The following is a 20,689-nucleotide window of genomic DNA, read 5'->3' as shown; positions in this document are numbered from 1 at the left end:
TATTATAACCGGCGCCTATAAGGCCACTATAACTAAGGTCCTAGAGACGGAAGCGGGCGTTCCCCCCCTTAACCTCTATAGTAACCTCCTGGTTACGAAAATAGTAGAGCGCACGGAGGGGACCCCTATAGAGAAATTCCTAATAATAACCAGAACTATAGCCGACACGGCCACGCGGGTTAGGCGCAGGGGCCCTAAGAGGCGCACGCCAGGGGGATAGGAACACCTAAAGGATTAGGTATAGACGTGGCACCCAGGACGAGACTTAAAACACAGGCTACGCGACGAGTAGTGGTATAGATAGGAAAACACGAGCCAGCGATAATATAGCAGCATGGCCGCGGCGTGGACGCCCCGCTTCTTAAAGACGGCACCCAGGAAATATAATGGACTCTCTAAACGCTAGAGCCTAATCCTTATATAGATACGGACGGAGAAGCTTAGCCTCCGTAAATTCCCTTTCTAGTACGGCGTCCCCGGTACGGTAATACCGCGCTACCCCTATATAGATAGGGGAGCAGAAATAGCCGAGTATATCGTATTATAGTGTATAGATATAGATTACTAGACACGGGAGGGATTATAGGGCGTAGCGGGAGCGGAGCTAAGGAGTAAGGCAGACTAGCTCCGCGCCCTTAAAGACTATAAGCGGGCAGGAGCGGTAGCGACATAATTCCTATAAGTAGGCAGGCTCTAGGGTTTCCGCCTAGTAAAGGCCCTAGACCCCGGAGGGATAATAACGATATAAGGATAACCACGGGAATATAGCAAAGGGTATAATTGGTATAGGCGTTAATAGGTCTTTTAGGGGGCGCCGCGCCTATATATAGCTAACCCCCTATTATATTAGCTATTATCTAGGCGGCCTTATTACCGGTATTTTGCTTTACCTAGGCTTTATTATCCTTATTTTCGTTATTATTAGCACTATTTTCCTCCTTACTAAAGGTAGTAGAATCGGCGGTAGCGGGGATCTTAAGGTTCTAGGCATGTTAATAGCGGGAATATAGCGGGAATAAAGCTAACCTATTATTTAGTAGCTAATATTCTTAACTATTCGTTTAACTCTAGCGAACTAAGCCTAGGTTATAGGACGATTGTTTATAGGCATAGCTTTAGCGGTGGTACGGGTTAACCCCGTGGAGATAATCCGGTAGACTACCGGATCTTCTAACTAATTATAGTATATTCCTAGTAGGTCGCCACGATATTATATTTAGGTCGTAAGCACCTATAGAGTTTTCCCCTTTTCCTTCTTTTCTGCTTAGCTTTAGATAATTTAATTATTCAGCCTTACTCTATAAATAACTTATAACTAGCCGCTTATATATCTAAAGCTTAGCGACGCCTATATACTACGCTAATAGAGATAGACTATTACTTTAATCCACCTCCCGGCGCTCCATCACGCCTAGCAGGCGAGTCGCCTAAGGTTACGGAGTAGAGGAGGGAGATTATTAACCCTCTATAGACTCAGGTCGTAACGTTAACCACCTAGATCTAAGAAAAATAGGATGCTATTAATCAGCTACTATAAGCGATATAAAACCAATAATATATAGCTACGCCTTATCTCGCTATACCGTTAGAAAAGACTATACAGGGCTCCTAGCCGCCCGTCCCGACGCCTATGCCCGATATAACGCCTATCTCGAACCTTAGGACTAAAGCACTTCCACTGCTATAAAGGTTTAACGGTAAACGCTTAGAGTACGCGAGCTAGTTATCCGAGATTCACGAAAAGCTCCTACTCGATTAATATGCCTTCTAGAGCCCTCGCGAGAAATGGTATTTTATTAACGCCTATTTAAACAAAGCTCCCCGCCGCGTTACCGCCTCCTTCTAGGCTATAGGCGGAACTAACGGTTAATACGACCCCGAAGACTTCCTTAATTACCTTAAGCGTATATATAAAGACGTTAACAAATAACCTTATACGGCTAACGCCCTAAGAATATTATACTAGCGCGAGGACTAAGCGTTCGGAAGCTTTATACCCGGTTTCGAATAATAGCTTACTATTACCGGTAAAGGTTAAGAGGATAATACTATAAAGATTATATTCCTAGAAGGAGCTTTTAGTAATCGCCTCTATACCGCCCTTATTACCGCGAACCTACTAAATAACTACTATACTTAGGTAACCGAAGTATAAAGCATTACTTAGAGACTCGAAGCCCTCGCTATAAGGCCATGGTTCGGCTAAGCGCCATATAATAATAATAATAATAGTTACGCGCGTGATTATAACGGTAATATAAAGATAGGAGGAGTTAACCGAGTATAGACTACGAAGAAAGAGATAAGAGAGTGCTATAACTATAGAAAAAAGGATACCTTACTAGGAGATATCGCTTAAAAGAAAGGACGCCGAGGATTATAAAAAGAACCGGGTAGCGAAGGTCTTAGCGGCCTCGGATAATAAGACGATCTATATAGGAGTCACGGATAACGATAAAGACTCGGAAAAAGAATAGCTTTAGTACGAAAACAGGCACTAAAGCCTACTATAAAGGGATAAAGGGATTTAAAAGAGTTTATATTATAGTCGCGTAGTAGTTACTTAGCTCTTATATAAGCGCGGATAGATAAAAAGTTAATTACCGCTTTTATAAATACTAGATATAACTATTACGTAGCTATAAGTGAATATCTTATAAAGTCCCTCCGCCTCCTATTAATCGCTAAGACTAGAAGACCCCTCTTAGGGTTCTCCGACACTATAGGGTCTACTAAGAGTTCCGGTATTACCGTATACGATCTTAAGATTAGTGGATATATATAATAATTATTTATCTATATAATACTAGGATTAAATTATAAGGTGTTCCTAGGGAAACTATAGATAGAATATAACGATATTACCTATTATATAAAAAGATATCGCCTTTACTACGGAGTAGCTCGGATAGATATCCGACTCTAGGGCGAAAAAGAACCCGATAATAATTAAGCTATCCGCGGAGCTTAAGTAATAACTAGGTCGGTGTTTACTGGTATTATACGCTAATTATAAAAGAAATAATGGTTTAATAAAGAGGAACTCGCGCTTTATATAGTTAGTATTAACAATATCGATAAGGCCCTTTAAGGCAAGTCTTTAGCCGACCCCCGGAAGTATATCCCCGAGGAGATATTACGACTATTCCTAGACTTATTCTCCGACTTATAAACGAACCACCTTCCCCCTTACCGACCTAAAGTTAACTATAAAGTAAACCTTCTATAAAGGCCTAACGGTAAGGAACCAAAACTACCCTAGCGCCCTTTTTATAATATATCCAGAGAAGAACTATTAGTCCTACGGAAGACCCTTACCGACCTAATTAATAAGGGGTTTATATAAGCTAGTAGCTCCGCCCGTAAAGGCCCGGTTCTATTTATAAAGAAGCTAGGAGGAGGGCTATAATTCTATTATAATTACCGTGCCTTAAATACGATTACCTAAAAAGACCGTTATGCTCTCCTACTAATTATAAAGATACTCCGAAACCTAGAGCGGGCTAAGTGGTTTATAAAACTCGATATAATCGCCGCGTTCTATAAGATCCGAATAGCAGCCGGCTATAAAGCGAAGATAGTGTTTCGAACCCGATTTAGCTTATTTAAATAGTTAGTATACCTCTTCGGACTTAGCGGCGCCCCTGCAGCCTTCTAATAATATATTAATAAGCCCCTATAGTATTACCTTAACGACTTTATTACCATATATATCGATAATATCCTGATTTACTTAAGCGGATCTCTACGCAACTATAAGAAAAAGGTTAACCTAGTACTATAATCGCTAAGCGACGCAGGATTAACACTTAACCTAGCAAAGTATGAGTTTAGCGTAAAGACTATAAAGTACCTAGGGTTTATAGTTACTGCCGGCTAGAGTGTTTCGTGCGACCCCGATAAACTAAAAGCGATCCGAGAATAGGAAGCCCCGACCTTAGTAAAGGGAGTCTAAAGCTTCCTAGGCTTTATAAACTATTACCGTATATTTATAAAGAACTTCGCCTAAATCACGGCCGCGTTAATAAGACTAATAAAGAAGGACTAAGCGTTTTCCTAGGGTCCCGATAAATAGGCGGCCTTTAAAGAGGTTAAGAAGAGGTTCTAAGAAGAACCGGTCCTATAATAATAGGTCTTAAGTAATAAGACCTTCGTGGAAACCGACTACTCGGGATTCGTGCTAGGCGGCGTATTAGTTTAAGAAAACGAATAAGGATATCGTTATATAGTCGCCTATTATTCGCGGCGACTTACTAAAGCTAAGTATAACTACCCTATTTATAATAAAAAGATATTAGCGGTTATAAGTTACGTGATATACTAAAGAGCCGAGCTCCTAAGTTATAGTCGCTTTACGATCCTATCCGACTATAAGGCCTTAGAGTACTTTATAATAAAGAAGATACTTAATAAGAGGTAAAGGCGATAGGCTAGCGAGCTCGCCTAGTTTAACTTTATACTAGAATACCGTAAGGCCGCCGATAACTATACCGCCGATACTCTCCCGCGAAGAGAATAAGACGAACTAAAGGACTTCTCCGATAAACGGGAATAAGCATAATATATATAGCTAATCCCGGAGACCTTAATCCCCTTAAGGATCCGCCTCCTTCGCGAATACTCACGAGTCTTTAAAGCTAATAACGAATTATAATACCTATAGAACACCACGGTAAAAGAAGATAACTAGTATCGCTAAGCTATATAAGCCGTATCTAAAGGTAATCGATAGTTCCCCCCCTTATTAGGCCTCCGAGCCTAGATTACCGAATACAGGACTACCTTATAAGGACTACTAATATTCTAAGATCGCCTATAGGTGCCAGGAGCTTAAGAAGGGAGTATATTATAAATATAAGTAATCTAATCTATACACGACTCTATAATTAAAGGCTATCCCGGGCCCGATAATATAATTACTCTTATAGCGAGACGCTTTTTTTAGCCGGGAATACACTAAGATATATATAGGTTTATACGTAACTATAACGTTTATAACTAGAGCTATATATAAAGGAACGCTCAATAAGGACTCTTAAAGCCACTCCCGTTTCCTAAATAAAGAAGGAGCGACCTATTAATAGACTTTATAACGGATCTGCCTCCTATTAAGGAGAAGAAGTGTAGATACCTATAGGTTATAACTGATTAACTTATAAAGGCTATTACCCTTAAAGCGATAGACTCTATAAAGGCGGAAGCTTACGCTAAACGGTTTCTATACTATTACTTTCGGTTCTATAGTATACCTTATTTAATCGTAAATAATAAAGGTTCTAACTAGATAAGTCGCTTTTAGCGATACTTTTATAAATTAGCTAGAATCGAATAGCGATTAAGTATAGCTTACTACCCCTAAACTAATAAAGCCACTAAGCGAGCGAACTAGGAAGTATAGGTATACCTCTAAGCCTTTATTTACTACGCCTAGGACGATTGGAGTAGGTTACTACCCGCCGCCTAACTAGCGTTAAATAACCGGGAGAGCTTTACTACTAAGATAAGTCCGTTCTTCCTTAAACACGGATACTATATCGACCCGATCCAGATCTATAAGGAACTAAGCGGTAACGCTTAGGAGTTTATAGCCTATAACCTGCTTCGCCGCCTCTACAAAGCTATAAAGTTAGCCTAAGCCTTAATAACGGCTATATAGCTATAATAAGAAGAGTTATCGAATAAGCGTTATATCCCCGCCGAACGCCTTTATAAAGGCGATCTTTTATAGCTCTCGGTCGCGAACTACTCTACCCTATAACCGTCGCGTAAGTTAAGCTAGCTATACTAGAAGTATAGGGTTACTAAGGTTATTAACCCGTATATTATAGAACTAGACGTGCCTTTAAATATATACCTAAGGTTTTATATAGACCTCCTACGATATATAAGCGAAGACCCGCTTCCTAGCTAAATCCTACACGACCCCTAACCCGGACTAATTTATAACGGTCTTAAAGAAGACGAATAGACGGTGGAGGAAATCTTATACGCTAGGAATAGGAAGGTAGGTAGAGGCGTAAAGAGGGAGGCGTTAGTAAAGTAGGAAGGATACGCCTAGATATCTTAGGAACCGACGGAGTCCTTATAAGAATTAACTGCCCTAGACCTCTACGAAAAGAAGTATAGCCCGATTAAAGTTAATAACGGACTACGCAAACGCTACGAAAAGAAAAAGAGTTATAACAAAGGCGGTAAGGATTTAATAAAGGTTAGAATAAGGTAAGGCCGTCTATATTAATTAAGTCAGGGCGGATAAGCCCCGCCCCTAGCTACTGGGTTTATATATCAAGATTAACGTTATTATAAATATCCTCGCGACCGTTAACGCTTTCCGTGATAATAGGAGATAACGTAAAAGCCGTGACCTTAGCCTACCTATCCGTCTTCTTTCCCTTAAAGGACTTAACATCCTCTACCTCGACGCGTATAACCCCTATAACGTTCTTAACTACCTATAGGAACCGGTTAAGCCGGCGTAGGCCTTCTACCCCTATAAAGGTAATCGTTATACTAGTAACGGGCATAACGATAATAGGAGGCGCCGTGATAGGTATAGGTCCACTTACCACGATATAGGAGTCCTTACGGGGGGGGCGGTAATATATACCGATAAGCGAGGCTTACCGGCTCCTGAGTTAATAGGTATTAAGATAGGCTTGTCCTCCTATAAAATACTAGAAGCCTCTTTTAAGACCCCGGACGCCTTCTAGAAGGCTAAATAAGCCGCTATAAGCGCCTCTACCGCCTTAGGGCTATAGAAAGGGTCGTTATTAACTACCTTTACCGCCTCTAGGAGTACTAATAACGGACTATTTATCCTAAACGGAGGAGGAATATACTTATAACCGCCCTTTAAGTAGTTATAGTATTCAGGGTCGGGTATCCTTAATCCGGGTCCCGACTAATTACGGTAGCGCCGCCTATCCTAGCTATTAGTAATTACCTTTATATAACCGCAGTAAAAGACCGAACGGATCCCTCTAGGAGGATATTTTATTCTATAAGCGCGCTTTACGGGGCTCTTAACCTTTATAGAAGCTTCGCCCACGGAACGCTTACCCTTAGCCGTAGCGGCTTGGGCTAGCTAGGCGCGGCGGTCTATAACTAAGGTAGGAGTAATCATCTCCTTACTAGCCGGGGCGGGAGTAGGTGCCTCCTCGCCGGTATTATTATTATTATTATTATTAGCCCCCTATATTATATATATAAGTTAGTAAACGTTATACAAGGTTTACGCTAAGAACAGGAAGAGGTACCTTAAGGGCCGGAGATAATCCTAAAAACTTAAATATCTTCTAAAGGACGGAGATAGGAGGTTAGCGCGATAGCACAGAGTATAAAAGAGTTATAGTCGATACAAAACGTACTATGGATAGTAATGGATATTATTAAAGAGGAGAAGAAAAGCAGACTAATAGAGATAACGGTAAAGTTAGTATTATTAGCTTAGGTAAGTTATTCGGATAAGGAAGGTGCGGTATAAGGATCCTTATATAGCAGGAACGACCTAGCGAACTATAATAACACCCTTACACGGAACGCTAATTAATCGCATAACTATAAAGGCTTACCTCGAGTACTCTTTAACGAATAGAGAAGTTATTTAAGGTTAAAAAGCTACTAGAGGTTATTATTTAATTAATAAAGAGGCGTTATTTAATTAAATAATAACGCTTTACGAACCTATACCGAATAGTAACTACTTACTAAGGGGGAAGGGGGGTAATATTATAGGTTAACCCCGTGGAGATAATCCGGTAGACTACCGGATCTTCTAACTAATCATAGTATATTCTTAGTGGGTCGCTATGATATTATATTTAGGTCGTAAGCACCTATAGAGTTTTCCCCTTTTCCTTCTTTTCTCCTTAGCTTTAGATAATTCAATTATTCGGCCTCACTCTATAAACAACTTATAACCAGCCGCTTATAAGCGGTAGCGCTAGCCCGATACTAGGAGCTACGGCTAGCGTATAGAGCTTATACCTAATACTTACCGGCGGCCTTATAATTATAACGAGTCTAAGATAATTAGTAGAAGTCTATATAGCGACCCCGCGATTAATACTTATAGTAATAGTATTATTAATCCTAATATAATAAAGGGTTTATATTAACCGGTTTAGTACTATACGATAAGTTACTAGCACCGACTTATAACCCTCTCTTTTTCCTTTAGCGTAACGGTAGTAACGCGCCCCAGTACCGGTAACGTTACGGTATTTATCGACTAGTGGATTAACTATAATAGCGGAGATATCATGAGTATAAAGGGAGGCTTAGACGGTTATAGCAATTAGTTCCTATCTAAATTAGACGCGTTATATATATAGGGATAGTATACAGATAACGTATATTCTTCTTATTAGCAGGGCTAGCCGGAGTAGGGGCGTTACCGGCGCTATTAGTGCTATTACCGGAGGATTAGTTAATAACGGAGGTTATTTAGATTAAGCGGATATTAGGTTAAACAAAATGGGCTAGAACTAGGTATATAGATAACGTAGGCTGCCCGCGAGGATAGCGCCGAACTTACTTTAATAAGATAGCTTAAAGAAGCAAAGAGAGGAGGAAAAAGGGAAAAAGGTTAGAAAAGGACTTTCTGTTAAAAGGCTCCTATAACCGGGCGGTTATAAGGGAAGGCAGGCGCGATCGCTTTTCCGGCGCCTATAATAAGGTAGTAATGGATAGGCAGAGTAGTAGTGTAGGAGAACCGTACCCTACCTGGAGGTATAGAGAATAAAGGGGACTATATAAAGGAGGAACGTAATAAAGATAACTATATAATATAGAACGAAAAGGGTTAGAAGGCCGTAGAACTAGTAGAGCGGTAACGCACCGCCCTAACGCGGGCGAAACCCGATAGCAGACACCCCGTTAGCCACTATACCGGAGGTAAGATCCGGAACACGCACCGAGCTAATATATAGCCGTATAGCGTTATAGTAGCGGCCGCCCTAGGAATACCTATACTACACTATATAAGGGGAGGGGTTTTTATCCTAACCGGCTTTCCCCCCTCCTAAATCAAAGAAGGACTATCGCCTAGAAGGCTAGCCTATATAATTAGGTAAAAACAGCGTAATATATAATAATAATAATAATAATAATAATAATAATAATAATAATAATAATTAACTATGTTTTCTATTATATCTTTTCTTTATTATTAATATCGTTAGCTAAGCCGCCGACTATACGCCGTTATATTATCAGTTAATTTATAGGTTACTATAGCTCTCTAAGAGCTTTAATATAATATCGATAATAGATAGGAGTCGGCTATTAGAGATAAGGCTCCTTATTTATTTTATATATCCCGACTATACGCTTATATTAGCATCGATTACCTTAATAAGGCTGGTGATAGCACCGGCGCTAGCCGTTATATCGCGTATACCCGCGGCTATTAATAATATATCGCTATAAGTTCGCTAACCCTTTAGCGTTTTTCCTATCATAATTAGTCGCTAGATCCCGGACTTTATACTAGGTACTGCTTAGTTATTATAGAATAATAGTAACCGTATTTATATAATAGATAATTTATCACGGTCACGAAGAGATGGAACGGAAGAGGATGATCTAGAGGAAAAGAGACAGTTTGAATTGTGGAACACTGTGAAGACTATAGAAGTAAGATACAGAGAGAGAGAAAGGAAAGGAAGACGGGGGCGGGCAGCCTAGTATATATAACCCTTTCCTACGGTGTATTTAAGCTACTGATTTAGTATCCGGACCCTAGAAGTATAGGCGAGGGTCCGTGGGTTCCTGCAGAGCTCGGGAGGTCCGTGTGTTCCCCCGAAGGTTTTGAAGATCTGTGGGTCCACCTGAAGGTCTATGGGTCTACCTGAAGGTCCGTGGGCCTGCCTGAAGGTCCGTGGGCCTACCTGGAGGTCCGTGGGTCCACTTGTGGTCCTGGAGGACTCAGAAAGTCTCTGGGGGACTCGGGAGGACCATGGAGGACGCTAGACGACTCAAGAAGTCCCTGACTTATAGGAGGTTTCGTATATCGTACTATACTATATATAGATCTATTTATTTTCTGGGTATAGTACTAATACCCCCCCGTAAGCTGACTCCTATATAACAGGTGTAGCTTAGCTAGTTATTTCATAGTCTATATTTTTAACGCGAGGGAAAAAAAGGAAAACCTCTATCTTTATTATAGTATAAGGGAAAAAATTAAAAACCCTTTTTAATTTTATTCTAGGAAGACCTGTCTATAGGTAAAAAACCTAGTATTTAAGTTCTTTTATTTCTTTATAAGGTAGTAGATTATATTCGGGTAGTGTATCGTCTTTATAGCCCAGGTTTATATAGCCGCAGAGTGTATTATGAGTCTCTTTTAGTAACCCTTTAATTATTATATCGCATATATTATATTTAGTGTTTATATATACTACCTTTATATTATTTTCCTATAGTAATTGTCTATAGAAGTAAAACTATCTATCGATATGCTTTACTCTTTTATAGAATTCCGGGTTTTCAGCGACCTTTTTAGCACTATTGCTATCTATAAGGATAGTAGGAATCCTTGGTTTATTATTACTAAACCTTATATTAAGGTTATCTATGAGTTTAGTATATAGAGTATATATATAGATTCCTTCTTTTATAGCCTGGGTCAGAGCCATATATTCGGCTTCTATTATTAATAAAGTAACGACTTTCTGTTTCGATAAGGTCTAGCTGATAGGATTATTTATTGCTATATAGTATATATATCCTAAGGTAGACGTTCTATCTTTGAGAATATCTGAAAAGCTGGTATTAGAGTAACCGTATATATATAGGTTATCTCTTTTATACTTATATAGAAGACCTATATTAGGATCTGCGTTTATATAGGCCTAAACTCTATTTAGTGCTATTAAGTGTTCCTTTAAGGGGTTACTTATATATCGGGTATACTTATTAACAGCATAGGTTATATCGGGCCTGGAGTAAAGAGCTAGATATAGTAAAGCTCCTACTTCTTACTAATATTTCTTTATATCTTCTTTTAACGCCTATTCAGGGTTTGGTATTAGGACCTGTTTATAAATACATAGTGTATCTACATTTTTAAGAGCTCGTTTATTATACCTTTCTAGTATTGTATTCGTATATAGCAGTTAGCTTATAAAGAGTGTCTTTTTAGTTGTATTTATATTTATTTCGTTGCCTAGAAAGGTATATACTGTATATAAGTCTTTTAGTGAAATATCTTTAGATATCTCTTTATAAAAGTGATTTCTTATAGTATCTAAGGGTCTTATAACCACGATATTATCTACGTGGCAGAGGAATATAGCCCGGTCTCCCTTAGTATAATATATAAAGAGTTCTTTATTAAACTCGGAGACTATATAACCTAGTTTAGTTAAGATTTTAATTAGGAAGTTATACCAGAGTGTAGAGCTCTGCTTCAGGCCGGATAAAGCTTTATTTAGCTTATAAATAGTTATACTATTTGCTTCTTGTTTTTTAAAACCCGTTAGTTAAAGGGTATATATCAGAGTATCTATATTAGTATATACGAAAGCGTTTATTACGTCGAACTACCTGAATTTCCAGTCTAAGGAAACGCCTTATAGGAAGGCAAGTCTATATCTTTTGGTTCTGCAGGTTATGGAAAAGGTTTCTAAGTAATCGATTCCGAGTACTTAATTAAAGCCTTATCTAACCTATCTTACTTTATATTTTATTAGTTCTCCTTTATTATTTAGTTTTATTTTATAGACCTATCGTCTGCCTAGGACGTTATAATCTTCCTTTATTTTATTAAGGGGCGTATCTTTCATAGTTATTAAATCCCAGGTCTTTCCTTTTTCTAGTTCTCTTATTTCTCCTACCATAGCGTCTATCCATTATAATTTCTCTAAGCTTTGTGTAGCCTTTTTATAGGTAGCTGGTTCTAATAGAGAGTTTATAGTTAAGAGGTAGTAAGGCTCTATTTAGAACTATAGGTTTCCGAGAGTAGTATCTTCTATTAAGTATAATAAGCGCTTATTATTTTCATTATCAACTAATATATAGTCTTTAAAAGCTAATTTCGGTTTCGAAGGTACTTTAACTTATATACTAGAATGGCCGGTATATTCAGGTCTATCTGGGTTATCGTAGCCTGTTACTGCTCGTAGACTCCTCGATTTATTCTATACGTTATTATTATTTTCTTTTTTAGATTAGATAGACTTAAAAGGTTATTTTAAGACCCGTTATTATTTTATAGTTTTTTGTAGAAGCTAATAAGGCTTCAGGTTAGAAACCTATTGTTCTTAGAGAGAGATACTACTAGTATTTAGGTCTAAAAAAGAGTGTATAAACTGATTTTGAAGTATATATACGTTTCTAAACTAACTGATCTTTTCTAAGACTGGCTTCTATATCTTATAGTTATAATCGTTAAAGTCGATAAGGGTACCACGAATAGCTCTACTATCTAATTTCTTCTGATTCGGGCTATTATTTTTATAGTAGGTTATAGAGCCCTAGACCCGAACATGGTTTATATTCGGTTTTTCTTTTTAACTATCTAAAAAGGGATCTTAAAACCTATAGCTGAATTTAGGGTCCTGTTATATATATATACTGCTAAATATATAGCATCACCCTAAAGGTATCTAGGTAGTCCTGAATAGAAAAGCAGGCTATGGACTTTTTCTATTATAGTATTAATAGCCCTTTTGATCGAGCCTTGAGTCTTATGGGTATTATAGAGGGGCAGACCCGTGTTCAGGGTCAGGACGTTGGATATCACGTGACTACTTGGTTCTAGAGATCTGGTCTTATATAAGGCTATTCTTCGGAATAGACCCACTATATCTAGCCACCTTTTCATCCGATCTTTCACGATCGTTACCTATCACCCATTATAATTATAATTTGTATTATCCTTCTCTTTCCGGATATCTAGACGATCCAGAAGAGCCGACCGTAGCCCCGCCTGCCTATCTATAGCTATTCATTCCCCTGATCGGACCACTGCCGACCCTTTTAGAGGCCCGGCGACCGTCTCCTCGGGACCCGTTTAGCTCTAGATACGGACCCGTGACGAGCCTGACCCTCCCTTCGGCTAGCCTATTGGTTGGTTGTTTGTTTTGGCCCTAGCGGAGCCGTTCTGCACAGTGACGGCTTCGCCTTTCTTTAGTATATAGTGGCTTTATATTATGTTTTACGCCTTAAAAAGGACGTTTAAAGGAGGCGTTTATAAACTCCTTAACGCCGTTAGTGTCTATTTTTTTTAGTTTTATATCGTAGTCATTATTTCCTCCTGGTATTTTCTACACTTTGATAGCTCGAACGACGGTTGCTTCTGATGTATTAGGCAGTGATTTAGCCTAGAGTAACCGGATGGAACGGTCTATGATTAGTAGGATCTAGCGCTTCTTATTATAAGTTATTAGTTCTATTAGGCCGTAGAGGTCTATATATACCTTTTCGAGGTAAGAGAACTCTTTAAATTTATTTACTACATCTATATTAGCTAGTATAATAGCCTTACTACGGCGGCAGGCATTATAGCTGTTTATATCTGTAATTTCTTATTCTAATACTTTGAAATCATTAAAGAGAGAGGTATTATTATATAGGTTCTTTGGGGCTATTGAATGTGTATAGCCTATTCCATTATGCTATAGCTATATAGTTTCCTTTATTTTTATTAAGTCCTTCCGTATAGCAGCAAAAAGAGCGTACTTTATATACTAGTCGATAATTACTAGGATAGCGTTATATATTTACCTATCGGCCCCTTTTATAGGCGGTAAACCTATATTAAAATCTATACTAATCTTTTAGAACGGATACATAAGTAACAGTAATATCTATAGCTAACTGTACGGCGTATATCGCAGCACCTATACCCCTTAACACGCCGAATATACGGTAACGTGTTCGCGAATATCTGCCCCTAAGTCTACCTAGTAGAACTTTCTTAAAATCAGCTTAAGCGTCTTATTCGCTCCTATATACCTAGCCCTAGGGTTATCGTGGTGTTATTATAAGACCTCCGCCCTTAGGGAGCCCTATATAGGCAGTACCAACCGTCCCTTAACTAATAGTATATTCTTTTCTCCGAGAGAGTACCCCGCTCTTTTTCTAGTCCCTTAGCGAATATTCTTACTTAAGGATATATAATCCGGGTTAATAGTCTATAGTCCTCTAACTAGATCTGTTAGTTCCTTATTAATAGTATATAAACCGGCCGTTTTATTCCTAGCTATATCTTTAGCTTTAGAATATAGGATATACTAATCTGGTATTATAATAACCCTAGCCCTAGCCTTAGGCGTCGGCGATATCTTATCGGCGACCCTTTACTAGGTAGGCGCCTTATACCCCGTGCCTTATATTCGGGAGCGGGTAATAAGAGCAATAATAACACGCTAGGTGCTATTAATAGAATATAGAGGTTGTAGCCCTTTTCCGTCCTTATCTTTTAAGCTAGGTAGGGCCCTCTCCTATAAAGTCTATACCCGTTTACATTTACTAGGCCTATATTCGGGTAGCGTTACCTGAGCGCCTTAAATATATACGAACTTTACCGCGTTACTTATTAGGCTAAGGTAGATACTCGCGATCCCTTAGCGAACGCTTATTAAGAGGTTATTAACTAGTTATAATCTTTATAATAAGGTAGGAAGTATATTATTTGTTGATATTATACTTATAATAAGTAATAATCATAATAGTAACAAGTATAATATCTAAGTTAAAATAAACAGTATATAGTTATAGCTATATAACTAGACGTCTACTTTATAACTAGCTTAATCTATACTATAATACTATACGTATTATAGGTGTATATATCCTTGGCTTATAATATATATTATATAAATATACTAGGTATCGTAAATTCGAGATCTTGGTTATTACTTAAGCTAATAACGTGGCATAATAACCGTCGCGTAGGCTGTTAACGTAAGAGCCGCTACCTAGTCTTCTAGGGTCTTTTACTAGCCCCGGATCCAGGAAGAAATCCTAGAAGTCAGTTCTTTATATATAACTACGCGTTTATATAATAAGCAGTAATCCTACGGATTATCACGGGTTGACCCCTCGAAAGTGTAGTTCCGGCATAAGGCCGGAACCGCTAATTAGTATATAGATCTAACGCTCGGACCTCGCGCTGCCCTTATCGCGGATTCGTATAAACCTAGTAAATCCTGCACTTCTTTATAGACCTTTTCCTTTCCTCTCCTTAATTCTAGCTAATATAATTATTCGGCCTTATTTAGTGCGATTAACCTATAACTAGCCGTTTATATAGCTAGAACTAGCGAACCCCACGCGCTACGTTAATATAGACTTAGATACGAATGCGCCATTAGGCCGCGGTGGTCCTATAAACCCCGCCGAGCTAGCTAAGTGGATAGATAAAAGGATCACTAAAGCTATTAATACGATACTCGGTCCCTTATAAGAATAGATAGCTTAATAATAAGAGCTACTCTAATAACTTATAAATAGTCTCGCGAACGCCTAGGCCCCGTAGTAACCTACTCTTAATCTCGCGCCTCCCTTAAAGGGAGCCCCTACGAATATACCCGCGGAGTTAGTAGTAGGCCCTCCTACCCTAGCGACCTCTACCCCCCCTCCCTAAATCAAAGTCCTATAGGAACTATATTAGGAACTATATCCGCTACGTACTAAGCCTTTACTATACCCCGCGAAGTTTAGTAAGAGATAAATAGAGTATACCACTTAGTCGTAGCAGATACGCCATAAGCTACTACTAAATAAACACTTATTTAATAACCGAGCCGAAATATAATACTATATTAACTTATATCTAGAAGGGAGTACTTAGTAAAGAGTGTTAGCCTTCTACGCCACTAGGGAGCTAGGAGGTACCCGCGACCTAGAGTCGTTCCTCTCCTACCTAGACCGTATATATAAGGACTAGAATAAGCAGCCTCGCGTGGCCTTCGTGCTATATTGCCTTAGATAGCGCGAGGAATAAACCTTCGTGTAGTTCCTACCGAAATTTAAGAAATATATTGCCTAAGTAGGTAGTAGCGAGTAGGTATACTTAGCGAAGATCACCTTCCTTAAGGGGGCCCTAAGCTAGAAGCTAGGTAGCGCCCTAGTTACCGCGAAGTTACCCTATAATTATCTAAGCTGGGTTACTAAGGTCTAAAGTATTACCTAGAAGCTAGAAAGCCTATACCTAACTAGCCGGAACACCTATATACTAAACTAAAGCCGGAGCTAAGAAACCGATACTGATAGGGATATCGCGATAAAAGGGATTAATTAGGTCCGGCCCGATAGGATTATAGACCGACCTTATAATAACCGGGAGTACTAGGGGTACGGGAAGAAGGGATATATCCGTATAAACTATAAGTCTCGGGATAAGGGCTTAAAAGCTAAGGGCGCCCGCGTAGCGAAAGTTTAGGCCGGAGATAACGATATCGCTATGAGCTTAGATAGCTTAGACGATAAGGAGTCGGAAAAAGAATAGCTCTAACGCGAAAACGGGTATTAAAGCTAATAGCCGCTTTACGGCAGGAGTAGGAAGTATTTAAATACCTAGCTAGCAGCCTCTTAGCCCTAATATTAACGCGAGTAAATAAAAGATATATATATACTTTTATAGATACGGGTTATAACTGCTATACTACTATAAATAAACGCTTTGCTTAAAGACTCTAGTTACTATTAGTTAATAAGAAGAAACGACTATTAAAAGGATTCTCGGATATATCCGAGCCGGCTATTAGCGCCGGTATCGCCGCGTTTAAGCTAGAGATTAGCGGCTATATATAATAGGTCTTTATTTATATAGTAGAAGGACTAGAGTGGGATATATTCCAAGGAAAGCTATAGCTAGAATATAACGATATTATATATTACGCGAAGAATTGTAGATTATACTATAGAGTCGCCGATATTAACCTACGATTAGTAGGCGAAGAAGAACCTGCTACTATAAGCTATCCGGAGGTAAGGCTAGTCTTAGGATCGGTATTTATGGCTATAATACGTCGGATAAGAAGGGGGTTAAAGGGGAAAGAAAGAGATAAGTTTAATAACTTAATCCGTGCTATTAGTATATAGGATATCGGTAAGGCCCTCCGTAAAAAAGAACTAGTAAACCCTTAGGATTATATCCCTACGAATATACTATAAGAGTTCGGCGACCTCTTTATACCCGATAAGGCTAATAACTTACCCCTTACCAACCCGGCGTTAACTATAAAATCACCCTAAAGCCAGGTCCTAATAGACTTAAGCCGACCTTACTATAGGGGCCCCTTTACGGTATATTAAGGGAAGAGTTACTAATACTCCGGAAAACGCTTAACGACCTAATAGATAAGGGATTTATATAAGCTAGTAGCTTAGCGGCGGCTACGCCGGTCCTGTTTATAAAGAAGCTAGGGGGCGGGCTATGCTTTTATTATAACTATAAAGCCTTAAACGCGATTACCTAACGAGATCGCTACCCCCTCCCCTTAATTACTAAGACCCTATATAACCTAGCTAGCGCTAAGTGGTTTATAAAGCTTAATATAATCGCTGCCTTTTATAAGATCCGTATAGCTCCCGGATATAAGAGTAAAATAGCCTTTAGGACGCGCTTTAGTCTTTTTAAATAACTAGTATACCCCTTCGGACTAAGCGGCGTACCCGCTACCTTTTAACGCTATATTAATTAGACGCTATAGGAGTTCCTTAACGATTTTATTATTATATATATCGATAATATCCTAATCTATTTTAGTAGATCCCGTAAGGACTACGAAGCAAAGGTCCAGCTAGTATTATATAGACTCGCGGATACTAGCCTAAACCTAGACCCGGCTAAGTACGAGTTTAGCTTAATAACGGTAAAATATCTAGGCTTTATTATTATAGTAGGTAAAGGAGTGTTTTATAACCCTAAGAAGTTAAAGGCTATTCGCGACTAGGAGGCCCTTATATTAGTAACGGGAGTACGAAGTTTCTTAGGATTCGCGAACTATTACCGGATATTTATCTACGACTTTATAGGTATTATAGCCCCCTTCTTAGTATTAACGAAAAAGGATCGGCTTTTTAGGTAGGGGGCTAAGGAAGACGCGTCTTTTAAGGAGCTAAAACGACTCTTCCAGAAAGAACCCGTTCTATGGTTATAATACCCGGATTATAAGACTATATTAGAAACCGACTATTCGGGTTACGCGTTAGGTGGTATTCTATCCTAGGTAAACGAATAGGGATATCGTTACGTAGTTATATATTACTCGCGTAAGCTTACTCCGGCGGAGTATAACTACCCTATTCATGATAAGGAGATACTAGCGATTATAAGCTATATACTCGTCTAGAAGGCAGAACTAACTAGCTACGAATAATTTATAATACTATCGGACTGTAAGGCTTTTAAGTACTTTATAACTAAGCGGTCCCTTACTAAAAGGTAAAGTCGCTAGGCTAGCGAATTAGCCTAGTTTAACTTTATACTAGAGTAGTGGCGAGGTACTAAGAACTTTATAGCGGATATGCTCTCCTATTACGAACAGGACGCCCTAAGGAATAGCTTAGATAACCGGGAATAGGGGCGGGTAATTTAACTAATACCCGACTCCGCGATCCCTAAAACGACCCCTAAGCCGATTATACGGAGGACGATATCCGTTAAGCGTGTATTCGTAGTAAACAAAGACCTTTAATGATTTTAGGATAAAACTATAATAACTAACCCTTAGTATTAAGGTATCCTCGCCGCGATTACTATAAGAGCTTATAGCTTTAACCCGTCCTTTAGACTATAACTATAAATAGCGGAATACTCTATTAACCCTATAGGATACGTTACCTTCCGGGATCGTCTCTAGGTTCCGAGCTCCGGAGAAGACTCGCCGCTAAGAGGACGCTTAGTATAGGCGATCTATAACTCCGCTATTAGCGGTTACCCGGGTAAGGAGAATATAATCGCTATAATAGCCCGATAGTGTTTCTAGCCTACTATAAATAAGGATATACGGAAGTTTATCCGTAATTATAACCCTTATAATAAAGGTAACTAATAGCGGAACGCGAAGCGCGGACTATTAAAACTACTGCTTATACCGGAGCGAATCTATAGCCACCTCGTAATAGACTTTATAACGGACCTGCTACTTACCGGTAAGAGTAGGGCGTGTTATTTATAGGTAATTATGGACCGGCTAATAAAGTTAGTAACGTTAAAAGCTATAAAAATAATAAAAGCAAAAGCCTACGCGGAACGCTTCCTAACCTATTATTTTAGGTTTTATAGTATACCCCTCTTAATCGTTAATAACCGGGGCTTAAACTAGACCGGGAGGTTCTAATAACACTTTTATAAGCTTATAAGGATTAAGTAGCGACTTAGCACGGCCTATTACCCCTAAACCGATAAAGGGCCTAAAAGGCTAAACTAAGATATCCAGGCCTACCTTTATATCTTTATATACTATTCCTAGAATAACTAGGGTCGCCTATTACCCGCCGTATAGTTATCGCTTAATAATAGGAAAAGCTTTACGACCTAGCTAAGCCCTTTCTTCTTAGAACACGGGTTCTATATCAACCCTATCTAAATCCACGACCCGATACCTATATACCCGAAAAAAGCCGCCGCTTATAACCTACTAACTCGTTTATAGGGAGCTATAGAGTTCGCATAAGTACCTATAGCCTCGAAATAACTATAGGATAAGGAATCCGCGAATAAACGGCGACTCTCGGCTAAACGCTTTAAGGTAGGAGACCTCCCCTAGCTTTCTATAGCTAACTATTACACGCCCAGACCCTTAAAGAAGCTAAGCTAGCTATATTAAAAGTATAGAGTAACGAAAGTAATTAACTCTTATATCGTCGAGTTAGATATACCCTCGGGAATATATCCCCGTTTTTACGTTAATATCCTAAAGCGAGCTAGCTATAACCCCCTCCCTAGATAAGTCGTTATTAACCTATAGCCCGAACCGATCGAGGACGCCCTTTATAGTAATAAAGAGTAGGAGGTAGAAAGTATCTTATACGCACGGAATAAGCGGCGAGGTCGTGGTATATAACATAAAGTATTAGTATACTAGGCAGGATATAAAGAACCTACTTACGAACCCTTAGACGCTATAAAGAATACTATAGCGTTAGACGTTTTTAAAGTAAAATACGGCCTAGCCGACACGAATAACGGGCCTTTATAAGACTATACTATAAAGTATACGCGAAGATAAGGGGACCTAAATATAAAGGGAGGACGACCTTTAGTTATAAGTTAATTAAAGGGGGGGAATTCACTAGCCCCCTTACCAGTTCCTATAAAGGCAGATAATACCTCCGTAAAGGACTTTAGTCGGCGGTATTACCGCCTAAACCGCCCTTATTACTATTATTACTATTACCGGTAATAGGGTTATTACCTCCCTAAAGGGCGGTAAGAATACCCTCTAGGAGGCGCGTTATCGCGGCGCCCTGGCCTTAAACCTCTTAGCGGAGGGCCTTTACCTCGCAGCGGAGACCGTCGCTATTATTAACGGGGGCGGAGGCGGAGGCGGCGTTAATAGTAGTAGCGGTGGTGGGGGGGTTCCTTAGATAGTAAGGCGTAGTAGTTACTATAGGCTAACTTAAAAGCTTTACGGAGCTAGACTAGAGTTAGCGGCGACCTAGTAAAAGGCTCGGGGACACTTATATTATTATCGTTTAGATTATCGCGTATAGCGCGACTCGCGGCGGC

The 20,689-nt window shown here is 39.2% G+C and overlaps 1 protein-coding gene across 1 annotated transcript; it reads left to right on the top strand.

The window, feature by feature from the left end:
• Positions 1 to 334: 334 nt before the first annotated feature.
• On the top strand, positions 335 to 9,972 carry ACRALDRAFT_208417 (uncharacterized protein; the record flags this gene model as incomplete). Its single annotated transcript, XM_071022448.1, has 5 exons — positions 335 to 345; positions 9,564 to 9,621; positions 9,778 to 9,791; positions 9,837 to 9,876; positions 9,925 to 9,972. The coding sequence occupies 5 exons, from the start codon at positions 335 to 337 to the stop codon at positions 9,970 to 9,972; spliced, it is 171 nt and encodes a 56-aa protein (XP_070878274.1).
• Positions 9,973 to 20,689: the final 10,717 nt, after the last annotated feature.

This window comes from Sodiomyces alcalophilus (assembly GCF_042370955.1).
Source record: "Sodiomyces alcalophilus JCM 7366 unplaced genomic scaffold ACRALscaffold_2, whole genome shotgun sequence".
NCBI lineage: Eukaryota > Fungi > Ascomycota > Sordariomycetes > Glomerellales > Plectosphaerellaceae > Sodiomyces > Sodiomyces alcalophilus.
This window is presented reverse-complemented; position numbering and strand designations above follow the sequence as displayed.